This window comes from Rhinolophus sinicus, linkage group LG09, assembly GCF_036562045.2.
Source record: "Rhinolophus sinicus isolate RSC01 linkage group LG09, ASM3656204v1, whole genome shotgun sequence".
Lineage (NCBI taxonomy): Eukaryota > Metazoa > Chordata > Mammalia > Chiroptera > Rhinolophidae > Rhinolophus > Rhinolophus sinicus.
The window spans coordinates 42,872,644-42,899,285 of record NC_133758.1 but is presented as its reverse complement, the minus strand read 5'-3'; the positions used below and the strand labels follow the sequence as shown (position 1 = coordinate 42,899,285).

Sequence of the window (26,642 nt, the reverse complement as noted above, 5' to 3'; positions counted from 1 at the left end):
TAATGGAAAGGGAGAACAAAAAAAATGAATGAGTATTCTGACTTGAGCAAATGACTGGATGATAGTAACATTAACCAGAATAGGGAATACAGGAAGTAGTGGTTTTATGGGAAGGGGGTAGGTGGAATCTCAGTTTTGTTTTGAGTGTATGAAGTGTAAGTGCTTGGTGAACACGCAAGTAGAAATGTTCAGGAGAATTCTGGTCAAGATGGCATTGTGAGTTCATATTTTGAACCACCCCTTCTCCACTCTAAACACACACCGCAGTGATGGGGAAAATGTACCTAGAAAAACTAAAAACAACATTGCTATCTAAAAAACAAGGTGAAGATAGCACTGGATCAAATACAGAAGAGATGTACAAAATGATAAGCAGGACTGAAGCTGTGGGCCTGCTGGCCTCAGGGTATGGAAGCAGGTGGAGGTGGCGTCTGTGTCCCACGGGGTAATGAGAATGAAGAGAAACCTAGGCAAGGTAGAAAAAGTGAGCCAAGCTCACCCCTAGAAACCAGGGGTTGGTTTTAATTCCTGCATGAATGGAAACTGAGAAAGGTTTCCACTACCTGCCACTGGGGCCTTCACTTTATGTGAGCTTCATACCTAGAGAGATAGGAAGAGGCAAATACAGCTTACAACGAGTGCCTGGGCCAGGGATTATTATTACCAATATTACCCCAGCACAGGACCTAAAGAATCAGTAGAAGACTTGGCTCTAAACGTAGTTCCCAGGGGGCCTCCATAGAGAGAGGCTTGTGAAATTTACTAAATAGGTAGTAATACCCATAGTGAAGAAGAGGAAAATAAACAGAAACCTCCCATTCAAAATAAGGCTGCAAACCAAACTCTCAAAACATGTGAAGAAAACTAATGCAATAAAGTATAAGGTGTTAATCAGCTATTGCCACAACAATTCTGTGCAAAACGCAGTAGCTTAAAACATAGCCATTTATTTTCAAGTACTTGGGGGCTATTGGCAGCTGTCACTTAGCAGCTGAGCTTGGCTAGTGTCATGCGGGAGACCCTGCTTGCTGCGCCATTTGTCAGGCAGGGAGTCACACGGGGTCTCTGGTCCCGTTCCCCACATAAGAACACAGGACATGGTGAGACCAAAAAGGAACACCCACGGAGCCATAGGTAGGGGAGCCATACCACTATACTCTCGCTGGTGGCTGGGTTGGAGACACAGGAAGTAGGAGCCACAGAATCCGCAATCTACACTCTGCCATACTCCATGCCTGCTAGCTCAGCCACCATCTTCTTGCTCGCCCCCATTTTTTCTGCTAGCTTAGCCACAGCAGTTATATTAGTGGCCAATGGCTCACTGGTTACAGCTGACGGCCAACTAGCCACAGCTGATGGGCATCCAATCAGTTGATGGCCATTTACTACTTGAGCCAGCACCTTTCCACATGAGGGCAAGAGCCTGGAAACTGCACTCCTGGCTCTGTCCCCACAGCTAGATTCCAGGTTCCAGGAACCAGTCTCAGGGCTCTCGGTTCCAGATTGGTTTCAGGTCTGGTCCATGTGCCTCTCATCCCTCTGGGACCAAATGCTACCTAGGGCATGTGGTTGGTTTCACGTTCCTTTTCCGGGGCCCAGGCTGGAGGGGCAGCAGTTACTTGCTCATGTTCCTCTCGTGACAGGTCATCAGAGAGCAGGAGGGCAAGCCCAGAAGCACAGATATATTTCAAGTCACTTCAAATATGGCCAAAGCAAGTCACACGGACAAGCCCAAAGTCAAGAGGCAAGGAAGTATACTCCACCCACCCTGAGGCCAGAGTAAAAGTGTGAACATATTGTTCTATTCCAGGGAAGTGAAGAATACACATAGACGGCAAACAAGATCACCTCTCAAAACAGAATTCATTCCAGATGAAATTAAATGAATGAGATAGTTTTTAAAAATCTTTAAACTAAGTACCTTAGGATGCTCAAAAAGATAAATGAAGGAATCAAAGCCATGATAACAGAAGAGATACTATAACAAAAACAGAGAGAAATGAAATGAAAATAGGTAATATGAAAAAGAAAGTTAGAAATCTTGAACCTGAACAATGTATTTATTAAAATTTATAAAATTCAGCAGAAGAGGTAAATTCTAGGCAGACACAGTGAACTGAAGATAGTAGTGAGGAATTCACCCAGATTCCAATGCAGAGAGACAAACGTATAAATAATATGAAAAAACGTAAAGATATGCTGATATAGAGACCCAATGTGCATTGAGTAGACAGTCCAAAAGAAGAGAATTGATGGAATTTGAGAGAAAGCAACATTTATAGAGGTAAATGGCTGAGAATTTCCCAGAAGACAAGCAAGATATGAGTTCTTACATTGAAAGTACACTCCTGGTACCAAGCAGATAAATGAAAATAATTTCATACCTAAACACATTATAATTGAAACCACAGGATCTCAAGGATAAAGAGAAAAATCTGTCAGAAAATAGAGCAAAGGTGAAGAAATAGCCATTAGACTGATGTCAAACTTCTTTTCAGCTACAACATATGTCAGAAGACTGTTGAGAGATACTACTTGGCAACTTAAAATTCTATACCTTGATAAGTGGAGATAGGACATATGTGGCCTTTTTGCTTCTATAGTGGGAAGAAGCCTTTGCCTCACTTCAACACTCACGTGGTGGGAAATTACCTAAACATAATAGGGGATTCAAGTAGTAAACACCTCTCCCACCCAAATAACAAATATCTACCACAATCCATCAATGAAAAAAAGTGAGAAAATTACAGACGAGTTAGCATTCAACTCAAAAAACTGGAAAAACAACAGAGTTAAAGAAAGAAAAGGAAGAAAATAATAAAAGAGCAGAAATAGAGAAACAAAGCAATCTGGATGAGCAATGTGAAAGCTATTTCTTTGAAACAGGCAAACTTCTAGCAGATAGAAGGTATGAATGATATCAGGAACAAGAAGAGACATAAATACAGAGAGAAGATTTTTAAAAATCATAAGTGACTACTATGAATTTCATTCCAGTAAGTTTGAAACTCTAAATGAAAGGGAAAGGTTTTGAAATATCTATTAAGCAAGTGGATATTTGTGCCTGAAGCTGAGAAAAGTCCAGGTAGGAAACAGGTCATCAGAAACAGACATTAAAATCTTGGAAACCGAGCTGAATCCTTAGGAGCACCACTATTTTGAAGCGAGGCAGACAAGGAGGAGCCACAACGAAAACCAGGAGTGAAAGTGACAGAGTTAGTGGGAGAAGCAGAAAGACGTGATGACACCTATTGGAAGCAGAAGAGCGGTTCAAGAAGCTGAGTGGTCAACAGAAGAGAAGTTACATACATCAAAGATGGAGTACAAAGTGCCCATTGGATTTGGCAGTTTCGTTTGAATGACCTTTGTAATAACAGGGTCAGGGCCACCATGCGGCAGCAGATGTGTAGCCAATGTTTAAAGTGGTCCTGGAAGTGGACACTGCGAGTGGGGACAACTTCAGGAATTTGGTCCTGATGAAAAGAAGAGTGTAGGAAGTAAGAGTAATCTGGAGAGAGAGAGAGAGAGAGAGAGAATAATAGATGGGGATGGGGTGTGAGGGTGGGGAGGGGTGGAGTTTGAGAACACAGGTGGCAGGGGAGCCCTGAATGGCAGATAAGATACCTCTTCTTGTGACAATAGGGGGAAGTGGTGAGGCCAGGTGCTGAGAGAGATAAGTTGTAGCTGGTATAGGAACAGGAGAGAGTGCAGGAACTTGGAGGGGATTCCTGCCAGATAACCTCTGTTTTTCTGTAGAGGAGGAGATGAGGTCATCTGTTGAGGGTAAGAGGGAGGGTGAGCATCAAGCAGGGTCCTTGAGAAAAAGGTCAGGAGCAGTTGCTAGAAAAATGGGGAAATGGGCTGCCCAGAGCGCTTGCTACAATCTGTGCTGGAACCAGGCTCCTGGGTTCTCACTTGTGGGCATTTTCCTTACATCTAGGATTCTAATATTTTATAAAGATTCTGTTAACCCTAATTTCCCCAGAAGATAATAAATATAATTTAATTATAAAATTCAGTCTCAAGTTTTCATTCAGCCAAACTACAATTATTGGAAAATCATATTCAATTTGAGATGTGCTTGTTTTTAATTCATTCAATAGGAATCTTAATGAAACCTTAATTTTGATTGTCTTGGGCTTAGAAAAGTTGTGGCACTCTTTTGGGCTTTAGCTTCCATTATATGGAATACTAAATATTTTAATTGTGTGTGATTGGAAATCCACAACTTTTAAAACTCATAAAGCAGATCAATTCACTACAGCATAGGAGCAATCAACAATGTACACCTTTCAAATTCAGCAAAAAGTTTATGAACACATAAGATCTTATTTAATAAATTATTTGCAGTTCTAGTCCTCTTTATTTTTGAGTAAATCTTATAGAATATTGATGTGCACCATTCATATGTGCTAAAAAAGAATATTCAGGGTAAAGAAAAATTTAAGCTTAAGAATAATGTATTGTCTCAATGAAAAATATAAATAACTAGGGTGGAAAGAATTACTGGATCTTAACCTTAAATAAAAAGGTAGTGTAAGTTATTTATAGGAGTCAAAAACTCCAATGAAAATGACTAGTTATTTATAAGAAGTAAGGAGTAAAATAAAATTCTGCCAGTCTTGAAACACTATAATAGCAACAGATAATACTAAAGAGTAATAAAACTGTACTGTAAAACCTCCCCAATCTTGATACACTTATTTGGAATTTGTAACAATTTTGACAAAAGCTTAACAGAAGTTTAGCCTTTCACTATTATTAATCAAATTATAGTATAAACAATATTCGTAAAGTTAATGTTTAAATTACTTTAGAGAACAAATTATGTTCAAGCACCATACTTAGTAACAATGTACATGTGAATTATAAACATTTTAATCTATTCTTAAGGTAGTTTTCTTTAGGATCTCTACTATTTTTGTACTTGTTTGCTTTTAAAAATAAATCTGTCTCTTTAAATTAATTTTCCTAGGCCCTTCCCTACCCAGCCAAGTGGTTATTTTATATATAATAATTGAACACAATTATTTTACCTTTGTTCAATTTGGTCCTCTATTTTACTTTAAAAAGCAAAATAGAAGATACTAAATTAATTAATTATGATAAAAATTAGTATTATTTACTGAGTGTCTCCTAAGTGACAGGTAATGTTTGAGGTATTTCAAAATACCATCTTTAATCTCTCCCAAAATATTGCAAGATAGATATTATTTTCCTCACTTTTCAGATGAAGAAATTGACACTCAAAGTTAAGTGATTTCCCTGAAGTCTCAAGTATTCTCTGAATCTGGTAAGTAAAATAATGTGTGTCAAGGGCTAAGCATAGGGTTTAGAACATAGAAAACAATAAATGTCAGCTATAGTTACTATTATTACCATAAAGAAAAGGCTCGTTTTAAAGGTGAGAATTGATGAACAGATAAAACAGCTTCTTTAACTTTTGGATCTATTCCAATTGCATTCATTTATTCATTCAACAAACATTTATTGAATGCTTACTGTGCACTAGGAACACCAGCATGAAACACAAACAAAGACGTACCTCTGAGCTAGTCTAATATTTTAAAAAATGATCAGCCAGAAGCAAATACATATGAGCACGTATATATATTTGTCTGAATTTCCAACTTTCACAGTGATCAGCTACAAACATATATTTTTATATATACAAATCAATGATCAGCTACAAATATATACATACAAATATATATTCAATAGCTCTCAATCAGAGCCCTCTTTCAAAAAGCTTGTTTGTTTAAGAACTAAAGAAATGGCAACACTGACAAAACCCATAAGCTTTTAAAGACCTAAGCATCATTTCTTTATCCAAAAAACTTTTCATGCAGATCTCAAGCATAATCATATCTCAGAGGATGGAGACATAGCCCTAGTGTCCATTCCAACACCATTAGTCTCTTTGTGTGATCATAACATTTTAGTGGATTTGCTTAATAGCACAATGGTTACTCTGGCAAACAAGGTTTATTCTTTGTCAAGTGTGGAAGAGAATATGAAGTTACTCAGATGACCAAGTTGTAGAAGTCAATATCCTTTTCAAAAAAACAAGCTCGCTCTCCTGCCACTCACAAAGGCTTGATTTTTCAGAGCATGGGGTATCATCCATTGATGGCTACAATAAGGGGTATTCCATGCATTTTGCTTTTCCTGCTATGCATTTTTTAGGCCCTTCTCCCCATTGTTAATCCCTTTTCCATTTATTCAGTCTTTCATTGAATGTCAGTTACTAGAAGCTGTTGTTAAAAGGTGAAGACATGGTCCTTCTCTTAAGCTCATAGTTCACTGTGATGATTCTCCAAATTTAATGAGTATGGAAATCAGCTGTAGAAGCATCCCAGCCTCTCCCAGGATGAGTCTAACTTAGAGATCTGAGGTGAAGCCCAAGCATCTGCACTTTCTGAAGACATCCTGAGTGATTCTGTTATAAGTGGCTCCCAGACCTCTTTGTTCAACCCACTGTTCTGGAAGGAAAGCAAGCATTTCCCATGTTCATTTGAATCTCAGCCATCCTTCAGGGCCCAGTCTGAACGAAGCTTTCCATGTTGCCTTAGTCAGAAGTTATCACCTTCTTTTCTTCTCTAGAACTTTATTTGTATCTCTCATGACACTGACCATCTCTTACTTGCGGTCTTTCCTGTAGATCCTCTCTGGAAAGCCTTGTCTCACCTACCCAACTCCTGGGTGGGGAACTGTGTCTGACCCGACTTCGAATTCTAAGCAGCATGTGGCACAAAGCCTAGTACATAATAATGATGTAAGTCTTGCTTGCTGGGTGAATGGGCTCCATTTCTAAATGGAGACGTGTTTTTAAGGCAGACATGGCTAGATGTACTGACAATGGATAAAGGATGTGTTCTGAGGTGCAATGCTAGGCACAAAGCTTCATAGATGGGAATAGGCACATAATGTATGGGGAGACACTAAATAGCTTGGCTGAAATGGAGCAAAGAGAGCTGCATAAGGTGGGAATAGACATGAGGGGGCAAATGGGAGGTGGTAGTAGCCCTGATAGTCTCTGGAAGGCACCGGCTGCCAGCCAGGGAGGAAGCAGAAATCAAGGGATTGTAGTGATCTCAGTGGGCAGCACAAATTGAACATACTCACTCCTCCAGTACTCTGTGCTGCCTTGGTCTCCCTGAACTCGAAACTTTTCTTCCACTCAAGGAATCTACTGGGCTCAACCTGGGCTCCCCTTCCTCATACCACAGCCTGGAAACTCTCTGAGGGCACAAGGCTGGGGACACTGTCAAGTTCAGCTGGCTCATTGCCCATCTCTCATCTGTCCTTCAGTGCCACTCTGGCTGTTGCATGATGGAGCCTGGAGTGGAAAAAGAGAAACACTAAGCTACTTGGAGGGTTCTTGCAGAATTCCTGATGGGCTATAGTGGTCTTTACATGGGAGATGCAGGGGAGATGAAGAGTAGTGGAGAAGTGTGAGATATATTTTGAAGGTAGAAGCAGAGCTTGGTGAGCATTGTGGGGGTGCAAAAAATAATTTCCTTCCATCTTTATAAGTTCTTCTGGCTGGGAAAATAATCAAATTAACATGAGACAGTTTAACAGAAGAAAATGTCCAAATTTATTATGTATATATGGGGTCCCATAAGAATACCAGACTTGAGGACATACTGGGCCCTTGAGGCTTATATACCGTCTTGTGCTAAGGAGAAAAGTGGCCGGGGAGTGTGTTTTGGGACTTCAAAGGGTAAGAAGGCAAGTCAGATGGAGATGGAAATGCAAATGTTTGGTAAAGAAATGTTTGCTGGGCCATCTTTAACAATGGGACACAGAGGACTTTGATCCAATGGGCTTTGTTAGGTGCCTCCCCGTGTACACACATGATTTTCCATTAAACTACAGTTACCTATGATGATAGCTCCCTTCCTGCAGCAGGGCCTCTGTCCAAATTCTTTTAGGCAGTTAGGAGGAAGGTCAAAGGTTTTCCCTGAGTCTTTCATTTCTTAAAAATAATCCCCTCCCTCCCCAGAGAACTGCCTCTGGGTGGTGAACACACAATCTGAGACATAGATGATGTGTTACAGAATTGTACACCTGAAATCTATGTAACTTTACTAACAATTGCCACCCCAATAAACGTTAATTAAAAAAATAACCCCCTTAAAACCATCAATATCCCAAAAGGCATATTTGGGGTGGCAAACTGCTCCCTTTCAGGATTAGGATTGAGGGAAAAGGAGGAGGCAAGGGTAATTGGGCTTTTTCATCGGTAAAAAGCTAATACTAGTACAGTGTTGGGGATGAGAATTAAATGAGACCATGCCTTTTCCAGGTTTATAAAAGGAATATGAATTCAAGGCATGGCTGCTACTGCTGGAGGTCGGGAAGCTTGCGTATGACCTGGAGGCCCTGCAGCCCATTTCCGCTAGGGGTTCAAGGCTTCTTTGCAGCTTTGACTCAGTCCTTTCCAACCACACCATTCTCCTCTCTGTTACCTTTCACTTCTCTCCCTGAGCCCCAGCTCAATCCTCGACTCCTCCCAGAGCTGTTGACCAAAGAAATCTTGGTCAGCTGATGATCTACGTGACCACAACCTTCAGCCCTTGTACACTCCAGAATGGGGCTTAGAGGAGACGCCAGGTGCGTGCGTACCTTTGGGACCCACCTGTGGGGCTCAATCCACTCTGTGCTGAAGGTGGTGGGGCTGGAGGGGACAGGCAATTTTCCAGAAGCCTTCCTGAGAATTGTCTTCTAAAGAGTTGCTGAATCTGCTTTCTGATTAGCAAGTCTCTGAGTCCGGCTCATTATAGCTACCATGATAGGTTTAGGTTTTTGTGGGTGTGTTTTTTAACCTCAATTCTTCTGTTAGAAAAAAAAATTACTGTGTAAAATACACATAAAACTTACCTTCCTAACTATTTTTAAGTGTACAGTAGAGTGGCATTAAGTACATTCACATTACTACACAACCATCACCACCATCCATCTCCAGAATGCTTCATTTTGTAAGCCTGAAAAATCTGTATCCATTGAACACTAACTCCCCATTCTCTCCTCCCCTCAGCCCCTGGCAAACATCATTCTGCTTTCTGTATCTACGAATGTTGACAACTCTAGATAACTCATAAGTGGAATCAAAATTATTTGTCCTTTTGTTGATGGCTTATTTCACTGAGCATAATGCCCTCCAAGTCCATCCATTTTGTAGAATGTGTCAGAATTTTCTTCCTTTTTAGGCTGAGTAATATTCCAATGTTACTATATATCACGTTTTATTTATCCATTCATCAATTGATGGACATTTTGGTTGCTTCCACCTTTTAGTTATTGTGAATAATGCTACTATGAACATGGGTGTACAAATATCTATTCAAATTCCTGCTTTTAGTTATTTTGGGCATATATTCAGAAATGGTATTGCCGGATCCTATGGTAATTCTATGTTTAAATTTTTGAGAAACCACCATACTGTTTCCCACAGTGGCTGCATCATTTTACATTCCTACCAGCAATGCGCCAAGGTTCTAATTTCTCCACATCCTCATCAACATTTGTTAGTTTGTGTGTGTTTTTTAATTTTTATTTTTTTATAATAGTCATCCTAGTGGGTGTGAAGTGGTATCTCATTGTAGTTTTGATTTACATTTCTCTAATGATTAGTGATGTTGAGCATTTTCCATATGTTTATTGCCCATTTGCCTATCTTCTTTGGAGAAATGTCTGTTTGAGTCTTTGCCCATTTTGGATTGGGTTGTTTACTTTTTTGTTGTTGAGTTGTAGAAGTTCTTTATATATTCTAGATATTAACCTCTTAGCAAATACATGGTTTGCAACTATTTTCTGGAGGTTTCTGAGGGTATTTGCAAACCCTGTTCTGTGGGTTGCCTTTTCACTCTTGATAGTGTCCTTTCATGAAATCCAATGTATCTATTTCTTTTTCTTTTGTTGACCATGTTTTGGTGTCATATCTATAATTTGGTTTTCTTTTAATGACTTTTTTCAATTCAAATAGTGGAGCTAAAATTCTCTAGATTTGCAGTTGGATAAACTATTATTCAAAGAAACGGATGGATTTACTCCATCCCAACATTGGTTAGTAGGCTCTGGGCTGAGAATCCATATCCTGGGCTCCTTTCAGGGACTCTCTCTTGCTCTGCAAGACAAGGCAGGGACCTTGGTGAGAACTGGAGCAAGCCTCCAGAGTAACTTTCAGGGACCCTGTGGTTTCATCAACCACTAACGTGAAAAAAACAAGTGCCAGTTTTTGTATTTTTCTTTGCTAGTCATGCACAACTTTTTCCCTAATGTCAAAAAAGAGAGCTACTGGAATGGACAGACTGTGAAATATTTTACAGTGTGTTCATTTCTGGGCACTGCCTTTTGCTAGAGCAAAGAGTTCCCTGTTTAGAATGAATCAATGGGTTGGTTACACCGCATTACCAAGTCCTCAGGAGAGGAAATCTGAAAAGCTGTAACCACTGCCAGCCAGAATCGCACTGCTTTTGATGTGCTAGTAAGTGCGTGGTAATCTTTCATTTCATAGTTGAAGAAAGTTCCTCTGTACCTCCCCACAGCTCCACTCACCACTTAGTTCATGTTTTAAAGCAATAAAGCAATGAGTCTGCTTAGGGGGGTTCTAAAAGGAAAGATAAACACAGTGGGGCAACATGATGGGCCATAATGAAAGGAATTTATTATGAAGCCGCTCCTCCTTTCATAGTAAAACAGTCCACCGGATCATTTCAGGGGCGGTAGGTGGAAGTATCCGAGACGTTTCCAACCAAGGGGAGTCTGGAGCGTTTCTTGGTCTCTGCTCTGTCTCCTGATCCAAGAGTTGTAATCCTGCTCCGAGTTCTGCAGGAACAGCGTTTAAGGGACTTCGGATTTAGCGACAGCTCTCCCGTGGTGACAGTGAGCACGCTCCCTTGCTACCCCGTTTCCTTCGGGCGTCAATAAGCGCACTTGGAGACTTTGAACCCCGAGGGCATTATACCCCTGTTTAATTCTCTAACCCTCCATGCCCCGGACCCATCTAGGGAAGGGACAACCTTACCCCGCGAACCCCGTGACACTGCTGCTCCGCAACTCTCTCACCTCACGCTTTAGTTAGTTTGGGGTCTAGAAACAAACTCAGCAGCAGCAGAGCAGCACCTTCCGCGCACACCGAGGGGGATCACTTGACCGCTGCAAGAAACTTTCCTCCGACTTCGTTCCGCTGCTGCTCTAAAGGGAAAAAGCGAGGACCCGGGAGAGCGAAGGCGGAGAGAGAAAAGGCGAGAAAGTGACTGGGCAGGGGCGAGCGTCGGCCCGAGGGCGGGGCGGGCGCCGGAGGGCGCGAGAGGGGCGCGGACGCGGCGGCCGACGCGCCCCTGCGGGCCAGGGGGAGGGGCGCTGGCGGGCGCGGCGCCTCCCGCCCGGGGTGAGCGGCGCGCGCGGCAGCCCCGCGGCACAGAGCGCCGAGCGGGGAGCGCGGGCCGGCGGCGGCGGCAGGGGAAGGCTCGAGCGCAGACGGCCGACGCGCAGCGCGGCTGCCATGGGCGCGCAGTGACCGCTGCTCAGCGCGAACTTCCTCGGCCGCGCGGAGCTCCCTGGCTGGTGGTGCGTCCCCTCGGTCACCATGAAAGGTAGGGCGGCGTTGGCGACCGGGCAGTGCGGGTTTCAGGGCGCGCGGGAGGGCGCGGTGGTGCGTTCCTCTGCGATCTTTCTCCGGGTGGAGGGCCGGAGGAGAGCGGAAGCCGGGTTGGTGCGTGCATACTTGGGGCTCCGGGGTTGGGCACGGCAGGAGACCTAGACGTTGGGGTTTGGAAGTGCACAAGTCTTCCCCTTCCCATCGTGTCTCTGCAAAGTAGTTTGAAGCCCTAAGTCGTTGTTTATGGATTCCAGTTCCCAACTTTTTAATTGAAAAAAGATGCCGAGGAGAGTGGAGGCATCATTATTTCCCCCGAGTCCGCTTTCCGCTCTGCGGCTCTCCCCACTATCTGGAGTCCGCTTTCCTCTTCGCTGTTGCGGTCTCTCCATCCGAGAAGTCAGTGGTGCGACCGGCAGGGTGTTTTCTCGGAGACTCGGGGATGTTCTCGGTGCGCCCTCCCCACATCTGGCAATGATTAGGTGCCCGCGGAGTTCAGCTGGCTTGGGAAGTGCGTTTGGCATCTTTCTCCATCAGACCCACTGACTGGAAAATAACTGCCCTCGGTTCCGCATCCCTTCCATGTGCCCGCCTGTGGAGTTGGTGTGCCCACGTGTGTTCAGGAGTGACACAAACCATCCAGTTAATCGTCCCTTGGGCGGTGTCCCCTGCAGGCCGGTTCAGGGAAGTGTCAGATGTACCTTTAAACGGAATCGCAAGAAGGGCTTTGCCGGGCAGCCTTCAGTTTAGTGGAAATATTGAAGTGGAGATTTGTCAGTAGAACCCTGATTTATATGTGAGATAATTACTGTGGAGACATAAAAGGGAATCGTTTGGGGTTGGGCCAGCGTGGTGTTTACACAAGACTTGAGTTCCTGGTTTCGTGCTAGGATAACAAGTTTCAGTCCCCTCGCGGGCCGGGCTTGAGTCAGGGGGCTGTGTGCGAAATACATCTGACCGCGGCGACCGAGTGTCCAGCGGCCCCACACCATGCGATGCGATCGCTTTGACTCGCCAGGGTTGCTGAGGGAGGCGCGCGGGGAGCCCCACAGGCTCCAAAAGTAACTTTTGGCTCTAAGTTTCTCTGAAAGGCAGTTCTCGATAAACACTCCAGAGCGATAATGTCCTACTACCAATTAACCTCTTCTTCTGAGGCGTTACTTCTCCATATCAGAAGACCCTGGGAAGGGAGGGGACTAAACACCAGGTAAAAAAGTGGCCCGCCCCAGGGGAAGAAAAACAAAAGATAGGATACAACTTTCTGGCTAGAGAATTTCAAAACGCATGGTGCCTGTTCCTCCTCTCCCCATCTCAGTTTCTCTTCTCTCATTTACATTTTAGGAAAACACGCACTTTCCTTAGCTAGCACTTATTAAAGGATCCTTCCAGAAAGGAAAGAGTACACATGGCCAAGAGTTACTCTGGGACTCAGTTACCCTCATTTTAGCCAGAAGTTAGTTTTCTCATTGCTGATCATTGAGGCCACTAGGTTTTTTTGGTGGTTTTTTTTTTGTTTTGTTTTTTCTTTTCTTTTTTCTTTTTCTTTAGGCCACTAGTTTTTGAACTCTTTGAAAGATAAGCGGCCACTCACTCCATCAGCTTCTAGTATGTGGGTTCCTAAACCCTGAAAATTATGCTTTTGACTGGGTTAAATGACTGTTTTTGCTGTTTGGGTAGTTTTCATTGCTAATTCAAATCTGCAATGGAAAACACACCTAAAAGTCCTAAACATATTTTTGTGAGATTTACACTGCATTCTGTGAAGTTTACATTGCAGACCCCCTAGAGAAGGCTCATTGTTTACCCACTGTGGTCTGGGCACTGCCTAAAAGGCCCCCCTTACCTTCCGCCCCAGTGGGTGACGGGGGAGGGATGGTGAATCCCTGGGTACATCAGCAGTCTGAAAGCTGCTTTTAAAATGAAATGCTCTGTAAGAGGTTTGCTTACCAACTATTTTCATATAGTTTACATTCATTTGTCTAGTTGGTGAGGTGGAGAAGGGAGGGCACAGAATAATTTTTTTCAGTGCTTACTGAGTGCCAGCCACTGTGCTGAGCCTCTACAAGCACGCTAACAATTAATCCTCTCAACCCTATGAGGTACGTATTTTAACCCCCACATTTTAGATGTGGAAACTGAGTCTAGAAGAAATAGGAACTGGCAACAAGAAGGATGGTGGTAAGCATCTAAAGATGAGCTTTGCCAGTTTCCCTGTGTTGCTTAGAAAGACCTAGGATACTGGATATGATAATCTATGGTGTAGACTAGAAGAAAAGAGAATCTCAGACAACTAAATAGCCAAGTAACCCACAGATGGTGCAGCAGCCAGGAAGGGGTGGAGCCAAGAAATTGCACACAGGGCTTCTGAAGCCAAACACAGAGGGCCTTTCTAGCCAAAAGGGAAAACTGCCTTTACCAAGTGGAATTATTTTGACAGTTTGCCATAGGTAACCAACCCAAAGTTTTCCTTGGGTTTGTGATTAATGTCACATAGTTATTAACTCATTATGCTTCAGAAAGCCAATACTTCATTAGAATTTGATTTTCCTAAATGATAGAAGTCAGTGACAATCCTTGCGAATGCTTAAAATTAAAGTAGTAACCTAAAGCATTTTTTAGCCAAATAGAAAGTTAGTGGACACCTTAGAAGTTACAGACGTTTATTTGCCAAAGCAAAAATTTAACTCCTGTGCGAGTCAGATGCCTTTTTAAGATACTTATTTGATTTTCTAATTCTGATGTCAAGACCTTAGACACGGCCTTTGTAATAACCCACGCCTTCGGAGTGTAGTTCCGCATGTGCCACGAGCCACAGTGCCACCTATCTGTTGCATTCAGCAAATATCTGTCTCTGTTCTATTTCCTGCATCCCCAAGAGTCACAAGTACCAAAATAATGACATCATTATATATTTTCCAGAAGAAAATTACTTACCCTGTTGCTGCAATACTTGAGGTCTTCCAAACTGATTAAAACATGTAGTTGGTTTTCATTTATTTCCAATTTCATTTTCAATTAGCTGTACTGCACCATAAATCTCATGGTTTTGGATAAATATTCTTTATGAAGGAATCTGACTCCTCTAAAGTTAGGTGTGTCATTACTAATTCACATTTCTGGTTCTGAAAGTTGGGAATATTGGTGAGTTTCAATGCAGCAGCACTTGTTGCCTAAGAGACGGCTGAAAATAACCACCAGCACATGGGACCACAGAGGTCCAAACCACTGTCATAAATTAACACAGGGAGGAGGTTGGTGCCATCAAAACATAGTGTTCAGCTGCTTATTTTTGTGCTTTTGTATATAAACATTTCTGAAATACTATTTGGCAATAATACTTTTAAAATGCAGTATACTTCTACTTCCTGTTGTTTTTTGGAACTCACGGCCCCCGTGCTTTCCCAGCGTCCCTCTAAAATTTCTTGTTTTTAACTAGGATAAGCAAACAAGCGTGTAAGCTCTGACTGCATTTAACATGGAAAGATTCATGTTTTCTGAAGGGAATGGGAACAAAATGAAGTCTTTTCCCCCTCACTGATGGGAAATTGGGGTTGCCCTTTTTCTGGAAGGCAAATTAACAATGTAAGTGTACTTTTGACTTTTCATTAGTTTGGAGATGCTTGACATTCTTAATCTGAGGTTTAATTATTTCTAAGTATAGATGTTTTCTGTGGTCTCCTATGCAGTTTCCCAAGAACGTTCCCATGAGCCCCTTTACCATGTGGCTCATCCACTGATAATGGTGTTAATGGGAAAAGCTGGCAGATAATAGCTTTCAAGCTATATAATAACTAGGTGTCTAATTTTCTGAATTAATGTTTATTCTCATTAAAATATTATTTCAAAACAGTTGATGCAACTACTGCCGAAGTAAGTTAAATAGCCCCTGAAGTATTAGTTTTCAAGTGGAAAAATAGACATTTAATTTTGTGATAGAAAAAGTATGCTTTGCCTTGTGTCAACCCAGCATGTGGGTAATCTCCCAGGGGGGCAAGTCTAACACACATGTCTCCCCATGATGGGAAGAAAGGGGGCAGGTCTGGGAGAGGAAGCCTAGAATGGTGGCAGAGCCCAGCCTTCCTTCTGGCATTATGTCAGCGATGCTTTGGAGCTTCAGCTGGTGAATCAGAGTGAAAAGCATCAGGCAGTTTGGGGGCGGGGGACAGCATTCTAGGTCTTTGATGTAATCATCTGTGAAGAGAGTCTACCCCCAGCGTGGGGTCAGCTCTACCAGGCTGGTCCTGCCCTTTCTATCTTTTGCTCTTCTGCCACTCCAAAGGCACAGGCTCTCTCAACCTCCAGGGTTTCTCTCTATGACCTTGAGGCAGGGATCAGGGTCATATGTTGAAAGACATATGGGATGAGGTTGATCTGTACCATGGTTTGTGCTCAGAAACAACTTCTTAGGTATGACTCATGGGTCACAATATCCTCACTTACTATTTTTCCTTTTAATAATGCCTAACATTATTGAGTACCTGCCATGCCAGGCATTGTTATTTTTTCTATTTTGTAGGTAGGAAAACTTAGGCTTAGAGAAGCTGAGTTACCTGTCTTAGGGCAGCCAGTGAGTCGGTAGGGAAATTGGTATTCAAACTCAGACAGCCTGACTCCAGAGTCCCCATGTTATACGTCTGGCCTAGCCTCCCTCCTAGCCACCCCCTAATAATTCACTCAATCAGCACATCTTTGCTAAGTGTCTACTGCGCCACACTCTGCTAGATACAGAGTGAGCTAGATAGAGAAGCTCCTCCTGTCTGCCCTCAGACCTATAATAACCTGGCACCAAAGGTCTGAAGAAATTGATGTGCTCTTCTAGAGCCAGCCACCGGAGGAGACTCTGTGGACTGGAGCTCTTGCAGATTCCAGGCTTGCTGCTGGTCGTAGAGTTTACCTTCTGGGTGGTTTTGCTTCGGCTTATTAAATCAATGTGGATAGCCCACTGAAGCCATCGACTCTAAAAACAGCCCGTACACCACTGATGCTGACAGGTTTACAATGAGTCAATGAAACATTGTCAGAAGTGCCATTTTGAAGAACAGACTGTAACCACCAGGAGGTGATCAGTAAAAATAAAATAAATAATAATTATAAAGAAACATCTTAGACAAGGGGTAGGGAGGGATAGGCGTTCTTTATAGAAAGTATTTATTTCTTTACTTCTGACAACACAGTTTCTAAGCACAACTATTCAAAGCTTGAGGGAGGTAACTTTTCTATCAAGCAGTGATTTGATTTCTTTAAGTGAATGATATTTGAAGAGCCCAAGCCCATATAGTACCTTGAAAAGGGCCTGCCAGTTGCATAAGGGGCCTTTGTAATTATATAGCAGTGAAAACCAAAGTAAGCAGAAAGAAATTAGTAATCCCAAATTGAGATCCAGAGAGATCCCAGCAGCTCTCTTAACTCCTGAATTTATCATAAATATTCAGTTAGTACTCTTAAAAATATGAAATAAATGTGTTTTTCAACATGGGAGAAGTTTTAAAAAATAAATTGATTGGACTTGGATATATTAAATATGACTCCGTTATGCTTCCTGAATGGCTTGGGACTATAACTCAGTTCACATGAAGTCATATTCAGTAGCCTGAGAGGTTGGACTTTTGACATTCTGCATGAAAAACTAACTGGTCGTTGGTTCTGTGGAAGCAGCCAAACTTCTTTAGGCCTCAGTCACTTCCTTGTGACATAGACATGTGAGGAAACTAGCTGATATTTATATAACAATTTATTATTCAAAGGTGAAATAGTCCAACTTTATAGTTGATAATATATACCTTAAAACATAACCATTTCATAAAATGTAATTATATGTACTAATCCCAAGAGCTGGACCTGATGATTTCAGTGTGATGGCAAGGAGTGTGGGCTCCAAATCCGAAAGGCTGGTGACCACATGCAGGTTACTTAACTTCCGGGGTGCCTAGTGACCTTATCTGTCAAGTGGAAGATAATAATGGCATCTACCAGAGAGACTTGTTTTGAGGATTAAATAGGTTAGTGGAGATCAATTGTTTAGAATGGTGTCTAGCACTTAATGAGAACTCAAGACGTTTCAGTTATTGTCATACTGTGTTATTATAACCTGATGCTTCCTTCAGGCAGTAATATAATTGCCAATTATGAACCATTTATGGTGAGTTAACCAAGTGATATAGCTTATATCATGAAGGCAACAAGTTCAGTTTTGAAATGAAAGCAATTTTCCAATTACAAAAGTGTTAAAACTGACCTCAGGGACAGGAGGGTGCTGTGTTCTCGATGGGGAACGAGCAGTGTTAGCATTGGTCTGTTTCTAGCTGCCATCTCTTGGGTTATTGTCATCCTGTAATGTAGTAAAACTCAGCCCTACAGAAAATGCAGGGACCATGTTTATAGTGAAGTTTGTAGTTATAGCGAAATGGTACAATTTCCTCATTTGTTATGATAATGACAGAAAATTGGTAAATATGTGTAAATATATTTAATGTACCTAGGAGCACTAATTTTCCAGGACTATTATTATTCAGATGTCTACTGATGATGACATAATATTTTTAAAGTTTTGTATCTCAAATCCAGTGTCCAGTTTTATCCAGTAAGGATATGACATCAAGGAATCAAAACAAAACAAATTTGTCTCTAAATTAGTATTAGGACAGATGTAGGTATATGTATTTTATTTAACCACATGACATCATGTCTATTTCATTGGCTGTCATATTTCTCTTTTATTTGTTATTTACAATTGGGCCTCCAAGTTCTAACTAGCTTTCATCTATTCTTTAGTATGTTGTTTAAATATATTAAAATATTTACTATGTGTATAGCCTCTGTCTTCAAGGAGCTTGCAGTCTTTTAGGCAGGGTAAGACTTATGCATAAACCACTGGAATCCAAGGTATAATAAAAGGTCAGATGTGCCTTATTTGAGGTTCAGACAAGTGTGGTTAGAGGAACTAGGAGGAGAGGGCAACCTGGCTGAAGACAAGGATATTTTCATTTGGAGGGGAGATTCGAGGTGATTCATTAACTTGAATTATATTTCATACTACATTATTTTAATAGTAATGTAATAATAATTAAAAAGGAAAACAGTGCGTCATGGCCACCCTGAAACTTTCAAGTGTGTCATTTCAGTGTGGGAAGTGAGAGAAAATCAAATTCAAAGTTTTCTCAAAATTTGTCTCCTAAGCTCCATTTTGGGCCATCATTTGTATATTGCTTTGGCATAATTGTCTGGACAACCTAAAGTTAAGTGATTTCAAAACAAAACAGATATGTAAGTTTTGTTTTGTTTTAAACAGAGACCACTTATTTTATCTGTGCCGCCAGAGAAATGGATGGCATTAATTTTTCTTGTCAAATGACCCATGTATTTGAGGCCCTTCCAGGGGCCTCAAAACGACCCTTAAAATTCAAGGCAGGGATTCAAGTCCTCATCCTGACTCTCTTGTTACTAACCTAACCAACGTGATTGGATGAGAAGGTCCCTCATAGGAGAAAGGGAGGCTCATCACCTCCCCTGTAGTTAGTTACCCATGAATGATGGGTGTTGGGGTCAAGGTTTTGCATGTCATATTTGTTTTCCACTTCTTAAGTTGTTGAAGTTGATTGCTGGGGGAAATCTGGTTTAGCCCCCACTACCAATTTAGGGGTAAAAGTAATTTTAAAAATCTCAATTTTGTTGGACTATAACAGAAGGAAAAAGGTACTCTCTCTCTCTCTCTCTTTGTCCTAGAAGCAAGAATCTGCTGTTTTTACAAACATCCCAATTACAAGTTGTGCCAGAAATTGGTCATTTATGTCTTCATAATTTTCATTTAAAAACACTGTATCATTGAACCAAAAACCATCCTATTGCAAACCATAAAATTCAGAAAGCAGCTGAGTAATTGAAATACAGATACTTAACACGTTGCGTACGGCGGGGTTTAAATCCCTCGTGAAGATTCTCGTGATCCGTACACAACATGTTAAATTGTTACAAATTCCTTTATCCATTGGGATGGGGCATTATATATTGACTTCCCTTTAGAGCAAATGAGGATTTAGTTCTTTCACCCTCTGCCTAACGACCCTCATGGACACCTCCTGTCGCCCTCCATCGATTGTCCCAATATAGTTATATCACAATCATGATTAGATCAATATTCAGTGTTTGCATTATTACAATGATGTAAATGCTATTCAAGCTGACTTATACTTTCTTCTGTAACTTCATTTCCCCTCGAGTTAATCATTCTCTTATTTTTGTTTATTTAGCATTCATCCCCAAGGTCTCTTTAACTTTCCTAAATCTCTATGCAGTGTGTTCAAATATATTAGGTATTCTCTCATTTTCATCTTCTTGAAGACATCTTTCATGGAACCTTCTGACCTACTCAGGGTTAGGTTAGGTTAGGTTACATGCACACACACCTTTCTGGGTTTGTTCCTATTTTAGTGGAATGCATTCTCTGATAACTTCCTGAGAAAAGTGTGCATAAGAGGTACATTTTTGCAGAATCTGAAAGTCTGAAAAGGTTTTTCTATGACCTGCTCATTTAATTGAGAGATTTCTACATTGGAAATAATTTAGCTATAGAATTTTGAAGACACTGATCTATTTTCTTTCAGTTCTAGTTTTTTTTTCAGCTCTTGTGAAGTGTGAAGACATTTTAAAATATATTTTTGTAAGTTATTTTTGTTTTTCTTTTCCTGTCTGGAAGCTTTTAGGATCTTCTTTTTTTCCCCTCGGTGCTCTGAAATTTTATTATGATGTGCCTTGGAGTGGATCTCTTTTCTTTCTTTGTGCTGGGAAGTAATGGGCCCTTTCATTCTGGAGACTCATTTCCTTTGATATAGAAGATGTTGTTCGGTTATTCCTCCGATGGTTCTTTCCCTCTGTATTTTTTTTTTCCTGTTTCTTGAATATTGGACCCCCTGAATTGATTCTCTAATTTTTTTCTTGTCTTTACTCTGTTTTATATTATTTGTCATTTTTTCCTACTTTCTGGAATATTTCAACTGTATATTCCAACTCTTCTATTGTTTTTATTTCTATGATTGTATTTTCAATTTCCAAGATGTCTTTCTTTTTCCTTGCTAGTTCCTTTTTATAGCATCTGCTATTATTTTATGGATACATTATCTTCTCTTATCTCTATAAGGATATTAATGATAGAATTTAAAAAAATTTTTGTCATCCTGCATAATGTATATTTCCTCCAAATTTCTTTATCTAGTTTTTTTTTTTTTTCTTCATCTTTGTCTTTTCATGTTAGAGGCTGCGTCAGATGTCTGATAATCCTTGGTATTCTCATCTATCAAAGCAGAGCATTATAAAGGTTAATTAGAAGATCTTTGTTTTTGTGAATTTTGTGTACTGTGACTGCTACTCTAGGCTGATCTGGTTGGTCTATTTCAGTAGAGACCTGTTGGGATCAGAATCATTAGTTTATTTTTTTCTTAACTGGTCGCATTTCCCAGGAAGAATCTTCCAACCTTTAGTCTAGAGGATACATTTTGGATGACTGAGTGGGAGAAGAGGACCAAGTATCTGAACATTCAGTATGTAAACTTTTACCTTTTTCTCTGATTCGTTTACAGTTCTCCTCATCTCAGCTGTTCCTGGTGTCCTCTAGACAACAGATCTTTTGTTTTAAATTCTCTGAATAATGAACCTTTGATGCTCTGCTGTGGACAGGGAGAGACAGTCACCCAACCATGTGGGGGACCTTGGAGGTCCAATTGCTTTTTTTTCCACATACCACACAAATCACCCATTTAAAGTATACAATTCAGTAGGGTTCTTCTGTATATTCACAGGTTTTGTAACCATCATTACAATCAATTTTAGGGCATTGTCATCACACCAAAGAGAAACCCCATATCCATTAGCAGTCACTCCCCAAATTCCCCCAAATCCTCTAGCCCTAGGCTTTTGGACTCTATGAATTTGCTTAATGTAGACATTACATATAAAGGAAATTATAATGAATTAATATGTGGTTTTTTGTGATTGGCCTCTCTCACTTAGCATAACTTTTGTTTGTTTGTTTGTTTTTTATTGGGGAAGGGGAGCAGGACTTTATTGGAGAACAGTGTGTACTTCCAGGACTTTTCCAAGTCAAGTTGTTGTCCTTTCAATCTTAGTTGTGGAGGGCGCAGCACAGCTCCAGGTCTAGTTACCCGTTGTTAGTTGCAGGGGGCGCAGCCCACTATCTCTTGCTGGAGTAGAGGAGTCGAACTGGCAGCCTTGTGGTTGAGAGCCTGCACTCCAACCAACTGAGCCATCTGGCTACCTGGGAGCTTAGTGGCAGCTCACTGACTTCATTGTAGTTGAGGAGGGCGCAGCTCACTGGCCCATGTGGGAATCAAACCAACGACCTCGGCATTAGGAGCACGGTGCTCCAACCACCTGAGCCACCAGGCCGGCCCTAGCGTAATATTTTTAAGGTTTATCCATGCTGTAGCATGTATCAGTACTTCATTCCTTTTTTATTGCTATTTCATTCCTATTTCATTGCATAGATATATACAATTTATTTATCCAGTCATTAGTTCATGGACATTTGGGTTGTTTCCACTTTCTTACTGTTATAAATAATGCTGGTACAAATACTTGTGTATAAGTTTTCGTGTGAACATATATTTTCATTTCTCTTGAGTACATACCTAGGAGTGGAATTGCCAGATCACATGGTGTCTCTGTGTTTAACCTTTTTGAGGAACTGCCAGACTGTTTTCCAAAGTGGCTGCACCATTTTGCATTCCCACAAACAGGGAGGGTTCTAATTTCTCCATATCCTCACCAGCACTTATTATCTATTTGTTTGATAATAGTCAACTACTTCTTAAACATATGTTCAATCAGTCCTCCTATTTTAGCCTCACCTTTATTCTCCTTTCAGAGTGACCTGTGTTCCAAATTCCTAAGCCTTTCAAGAATTCGATGGTATAAAGCATGTGTCTTAGCTTTCTCTATTAGCACAGGGTTCAGTTTCTTGAGTCTGCAGGGTCAGTAACCATCATGGTGTAGAACTGGAGGGTCCCACAGACTGGGTTTTAGTCTTGGTCTGGCTACTCACGAACTGTGAGACCTTGGGTCAAATTGTGTAACTTTTCTGAACCTCAGTTTTCTTATCTGTAAAACAGAGAAAATTAACAAATGGGAAGTACTTGAAATTCGGTAGTCGTGTCTTCCCCAAACATGGTGGACATTCAAAAAGAAAAAGATTTAATCTCTTTCCTTCAGTTCATCAGCTGGTGGGAGAGACAGACACATGTGTAATTCTAATCTGCTTAATTTTCAGCAACTATTGAGTGCCTATAATGTGCCATAATTGTACTAGTTGCTCAGGGTTACAATGTGACAAGTTTCCTGTTTTCAGATGGCTTTTCATCTGGTGGCGTCAAAACCAGAACTGGAATAAAAGGCAGACAGAGTTAAGTGCTGTTACAAAGGAAGTGTAGGGGAAGGAGAGGTAATTTCTAACTGTAGGGATATCACACAACTTGGTCCACAGATTGATTGGAACCTTTTAATATGTAGGACCCTCAGCTCTCACCCAACTAAACTAAACTTCACTTGAACTCATGGTACCCTGAAATAGCAAGACTCAAAGAATAAATCAGCAGCAGAGTTCCATTCAGCATTATCATGAAACCTCTGACCAGTGTGGCTCTGTGCCAGTTACCGAGGAAAGTAAAAACTAAACTAAAATAAAAATCACATTTTGAAATAGGCAAGCAAAAGACAGTGTAGCCCATAGGTATTAAAATGGAATGCTGAAGTACAGCTGTGGAAGCCAAGAAAGTTCGTGCTTGTATTAGGTTGGTGCAAAAGTAATTGCGGTTTTTGCAATTATTTTTAACCTTATAAACCGCAATTGTTTTTGCACCAACCTAATAGATATAACTCAAATTAAACACATTTTGTTATTTAGTATGTGAATGGTACCTCTTCCCTGCAGACAAACTGCTGTCAGAAGCAGGGATGAAGTTACGGGCACTGCAGAACTTAGGGGCCTTAGATCTTAGCCAAATCCTTGCTCTCACGTAGGACTGTTATGTCGTGTATATAGATTGTGTCAAAGACAGATTTTGAAAGGTGGCAAGTTACTAAAATGACTAGGTATTTTATAGGGAGAATATCCTTGTTTGAGTATATCACCTTTGCGGGCCTCCAATACTATAAAGCCAATCTGGGATGCACTTAGCTACACAGCGTGAGGAAAAGTTTTGAGAACAGAAAATAACAGTACACTTAATATTAGGCTGTCTTCCTCAGATCCTTCTGTCAGCCATTGTGGGTCATTAGGAACACCTGACCTCTTATCCTCTCCTATGGCTCTTATAGCCTCATATGGGTTGTCCACACAACCACAAGCCCCATCAACTCTTAAGTCTTACTCTTTCTCAATTTCCTAAATGCCTAACTCCATCAGCAGCCTGACTTGGCTGTTTGTCAGCTGAACAGCTGGGAAAATTTAGCAGCAGGCTCTGGGGGACACCAGTGCTAATGAACTATTACACTAAGCGTTACCTGCCCAACTCTACCCAGCTTTTAAGGATATTAAAAAGGATTCTAAAGTCAACTTTTGACAGCATTGAGTGAAACAAAGTTAAACAAGTTTTTTTTTCTCTCTCAGCACTTCTCAGAGTCTCTAAGAGTTCAAAACATTGTGAATTTTCAAGAAAGGGATATAATACGCAAAGTTTCCCAAATTCTCTTTCTCTCCAATGAAAAAAACATTAATAAAGACTGACTTTAGGCACTTCTCTATGAGACCTTGATAATTTCAGTCAGATGTTATTTGTGGTACGTTACTTGTATCCTGTATGTCTCATATAATTTTTAATCTAATTTTAGAATAGGGTGAGATAGAAATTTGTATTCTTTTAGTAGCTGCTATAAGAATTCTAATTCTTTTTGGGTGGGGATTAAGAGAAGAAGAAGAAGATCCTCCTTGAGTCCTATTAGGGGGTTGCCTATAAGGCCTTTGTTTTCTTGAACCTTAATAGATTTGGGCATGTTCATTTGGAAGGCAGAGCTGAACTGCTTTAATAACAAAAATATGAGCCATTTGAAGTTCCCAGGGAAATTTCAGGAAGGAGAGAGGATTTGGTCAGACTAAATGCTGCATGGACAAAAACATCAGAGAGGAAAAAGAGAACAAACAAACAAACAAACTAATGGTGGACCTACTGAAACGAAGCTTTGGGGGATAACAGAAATGTCAAATGGGAAATTTTAAGCTGTTTTCTGTCGGGGGTGCAGCATAATTTCTCTTTCCGCTCCTAAATCTTCAGTGATGTCTCCTTGGCTCCCAACATCTGCATGTGAGTAGATTCTTCTGCAGATGTGGCACAGCAGTGGAGGGCCTGCAGCTGACAGAGGAAACTTACGTCTGGGTGGTATCGTTACTTATGTTCATGTCTCATCAACTCCCCTAGGCTGTAAGCATTTATTGGATGAATAAGTAAATGCATGGATTTCTAAGTAGAAGCAGCACATAAGGGCTTCTCTTTCATTGACACTAGACCCAGCCTCTCAGCCGTTAATAGGATAGAATTACTTAGTAAAGCAGGCACAGAGTAAGGGATTAATATGTATTTGTTGAACTAACCAATCACCGAGTCAAGGGCTGTTCTCTTGGTTGTAAGCATGTTCTTCCATGTAGAATTAAAGCTTTACGTCTTTGACATTAGAAGACTACATACTTTTTTATGAAGACCTAGCCTTCTAGATTCCAAGCAATATCTCTTCCCTGTTGTCTAAGGAAATAACGGTGAAAGTATACAGATATCACACTTCTCTATTCTCTGGTAAAAGTAATTGCTCTCTCACGTGTTTTTATAGCATTTCACAACAAACAAGTATTCTAAGGTTCACCACATTGTGTTATAGATATCATACTCGTATGTCTGGTTTCTCCATAACATTTCACGGTTTAAATATAGCCAGGTCCTGTGTCCTATTTGGGGACTGAAAAAGATGATCACAGAAGCTTTATTTTCTGTCTACTTGCCTGTCTTTCTTGAAAGCCGGTCAGCTTTCTCGAGGGAAGGAACCATATCTCACTCACTTCTGAAGCCCCACTGCCTGGCAGTCTCTGGTCCATAGTAAGTGCTGACTCAGTGCTTTTGAACTGAGTTGCATGTGGGAAGAAGGCTGGGTGCTAGTGCAGTAATGATGACTGACTCCGGAATAATTGGTTAGCTTTCCTTTCGCCACTGTGGCTGCAGCCATGAGTATGCTCAGACTTCAGAAGAGGCTTGCCTCCAGTGTCCCCACTGTGGCAGAAAGAAGGTCTGGTTGGACCCCAGTGAGACCAATGACATCACCAATGCCAGCTCCTGCCAGCAGATTCGGAAGCTGATCAGGAAGCCTGTGACTGTCCATTCCCGAGCTCGATGCTGGAAAAACACCTTGTCCCTCAGGAAGGGCATATGGGCATAGGTAAGTGGAAGGGTGCTGCCCGTGCTCGAATGCCTGAGAAGGGAACCTGGATTCTTCGGCGACTGCTCAGAAGATACCGGGAATCTAAGATGATTGACTACCACATGTATCCCAGCCTGCACCTGAAAGGGAAGGGTACTGTGTTCAAAAACAAGCAGATTCTCATAGGGCACATCCACAAGCTGAAGGCAGACAAGGCTCGCAGGAAGCTTCTTGCTGACCAGGGGGAGTCCTGTAGGTCTAAGACCAAGGAAGCACGCAAGCGCCGTGAAGAGCGACTCCAGGCCAAGAAGGAGGAAATCATTAAGACTGTCGAAGGAAGAAGAGACCAAGAAATAAAGCTCCACCTCTCTTACCAGTACACAGTGGCCCGTACTGAAACCCAAAGATTAATATTAAGATAGGGTGGTGTGCCAGGGAGTGCTTGGGACAGGCACTCGAAGGTGTCACATTTTAGCTGAGTTAGAAGGAGTTGCGTAAAGAACAGGAGGTGGACCCTGTGGTCTTTCTCAGAATGCGTGGTGCGTTCCAGGCGCAGAAGGAAAGCCACTGTGATAAAGTGGAGTAGGTGGAGATTGTAGCAGTTGAGTCCCTCAGTGACCTTGCACTT

General features: G+C 41.3%; 1 protein-coding gene and 1 pseudogene across 1 annotated transcript in view; both read left to right on the top strand.

The window, feature by feature from the left end:
• Window positions 1–11,367: 11,367 nt before the first annotated feature.
• COLEC12 (collectin subfamily member 12) overlaps window positions 11,368–26,642 on the top strand; it is a 177,797-nt gene continuing 162,522 nt past the window's right edge. Inside the window, exon 1 of the mRNA XM_019741211.2 lies at window positions 11,368–11,603. Coding sequence (XP_019596770.2) covers window positions 11,597–11,603 — 7 coding nt within the window. The 5' untranslated portion in view covers window positions 11,368–11,596. The remainder of the gene's footprint in view (window positions 11,604–26,642) is intronic.
• On the top strand, window positions 25,684–26,371 carry LOC109452359 (large ribosomal subunit protein eL19; annotated as a pseudogene).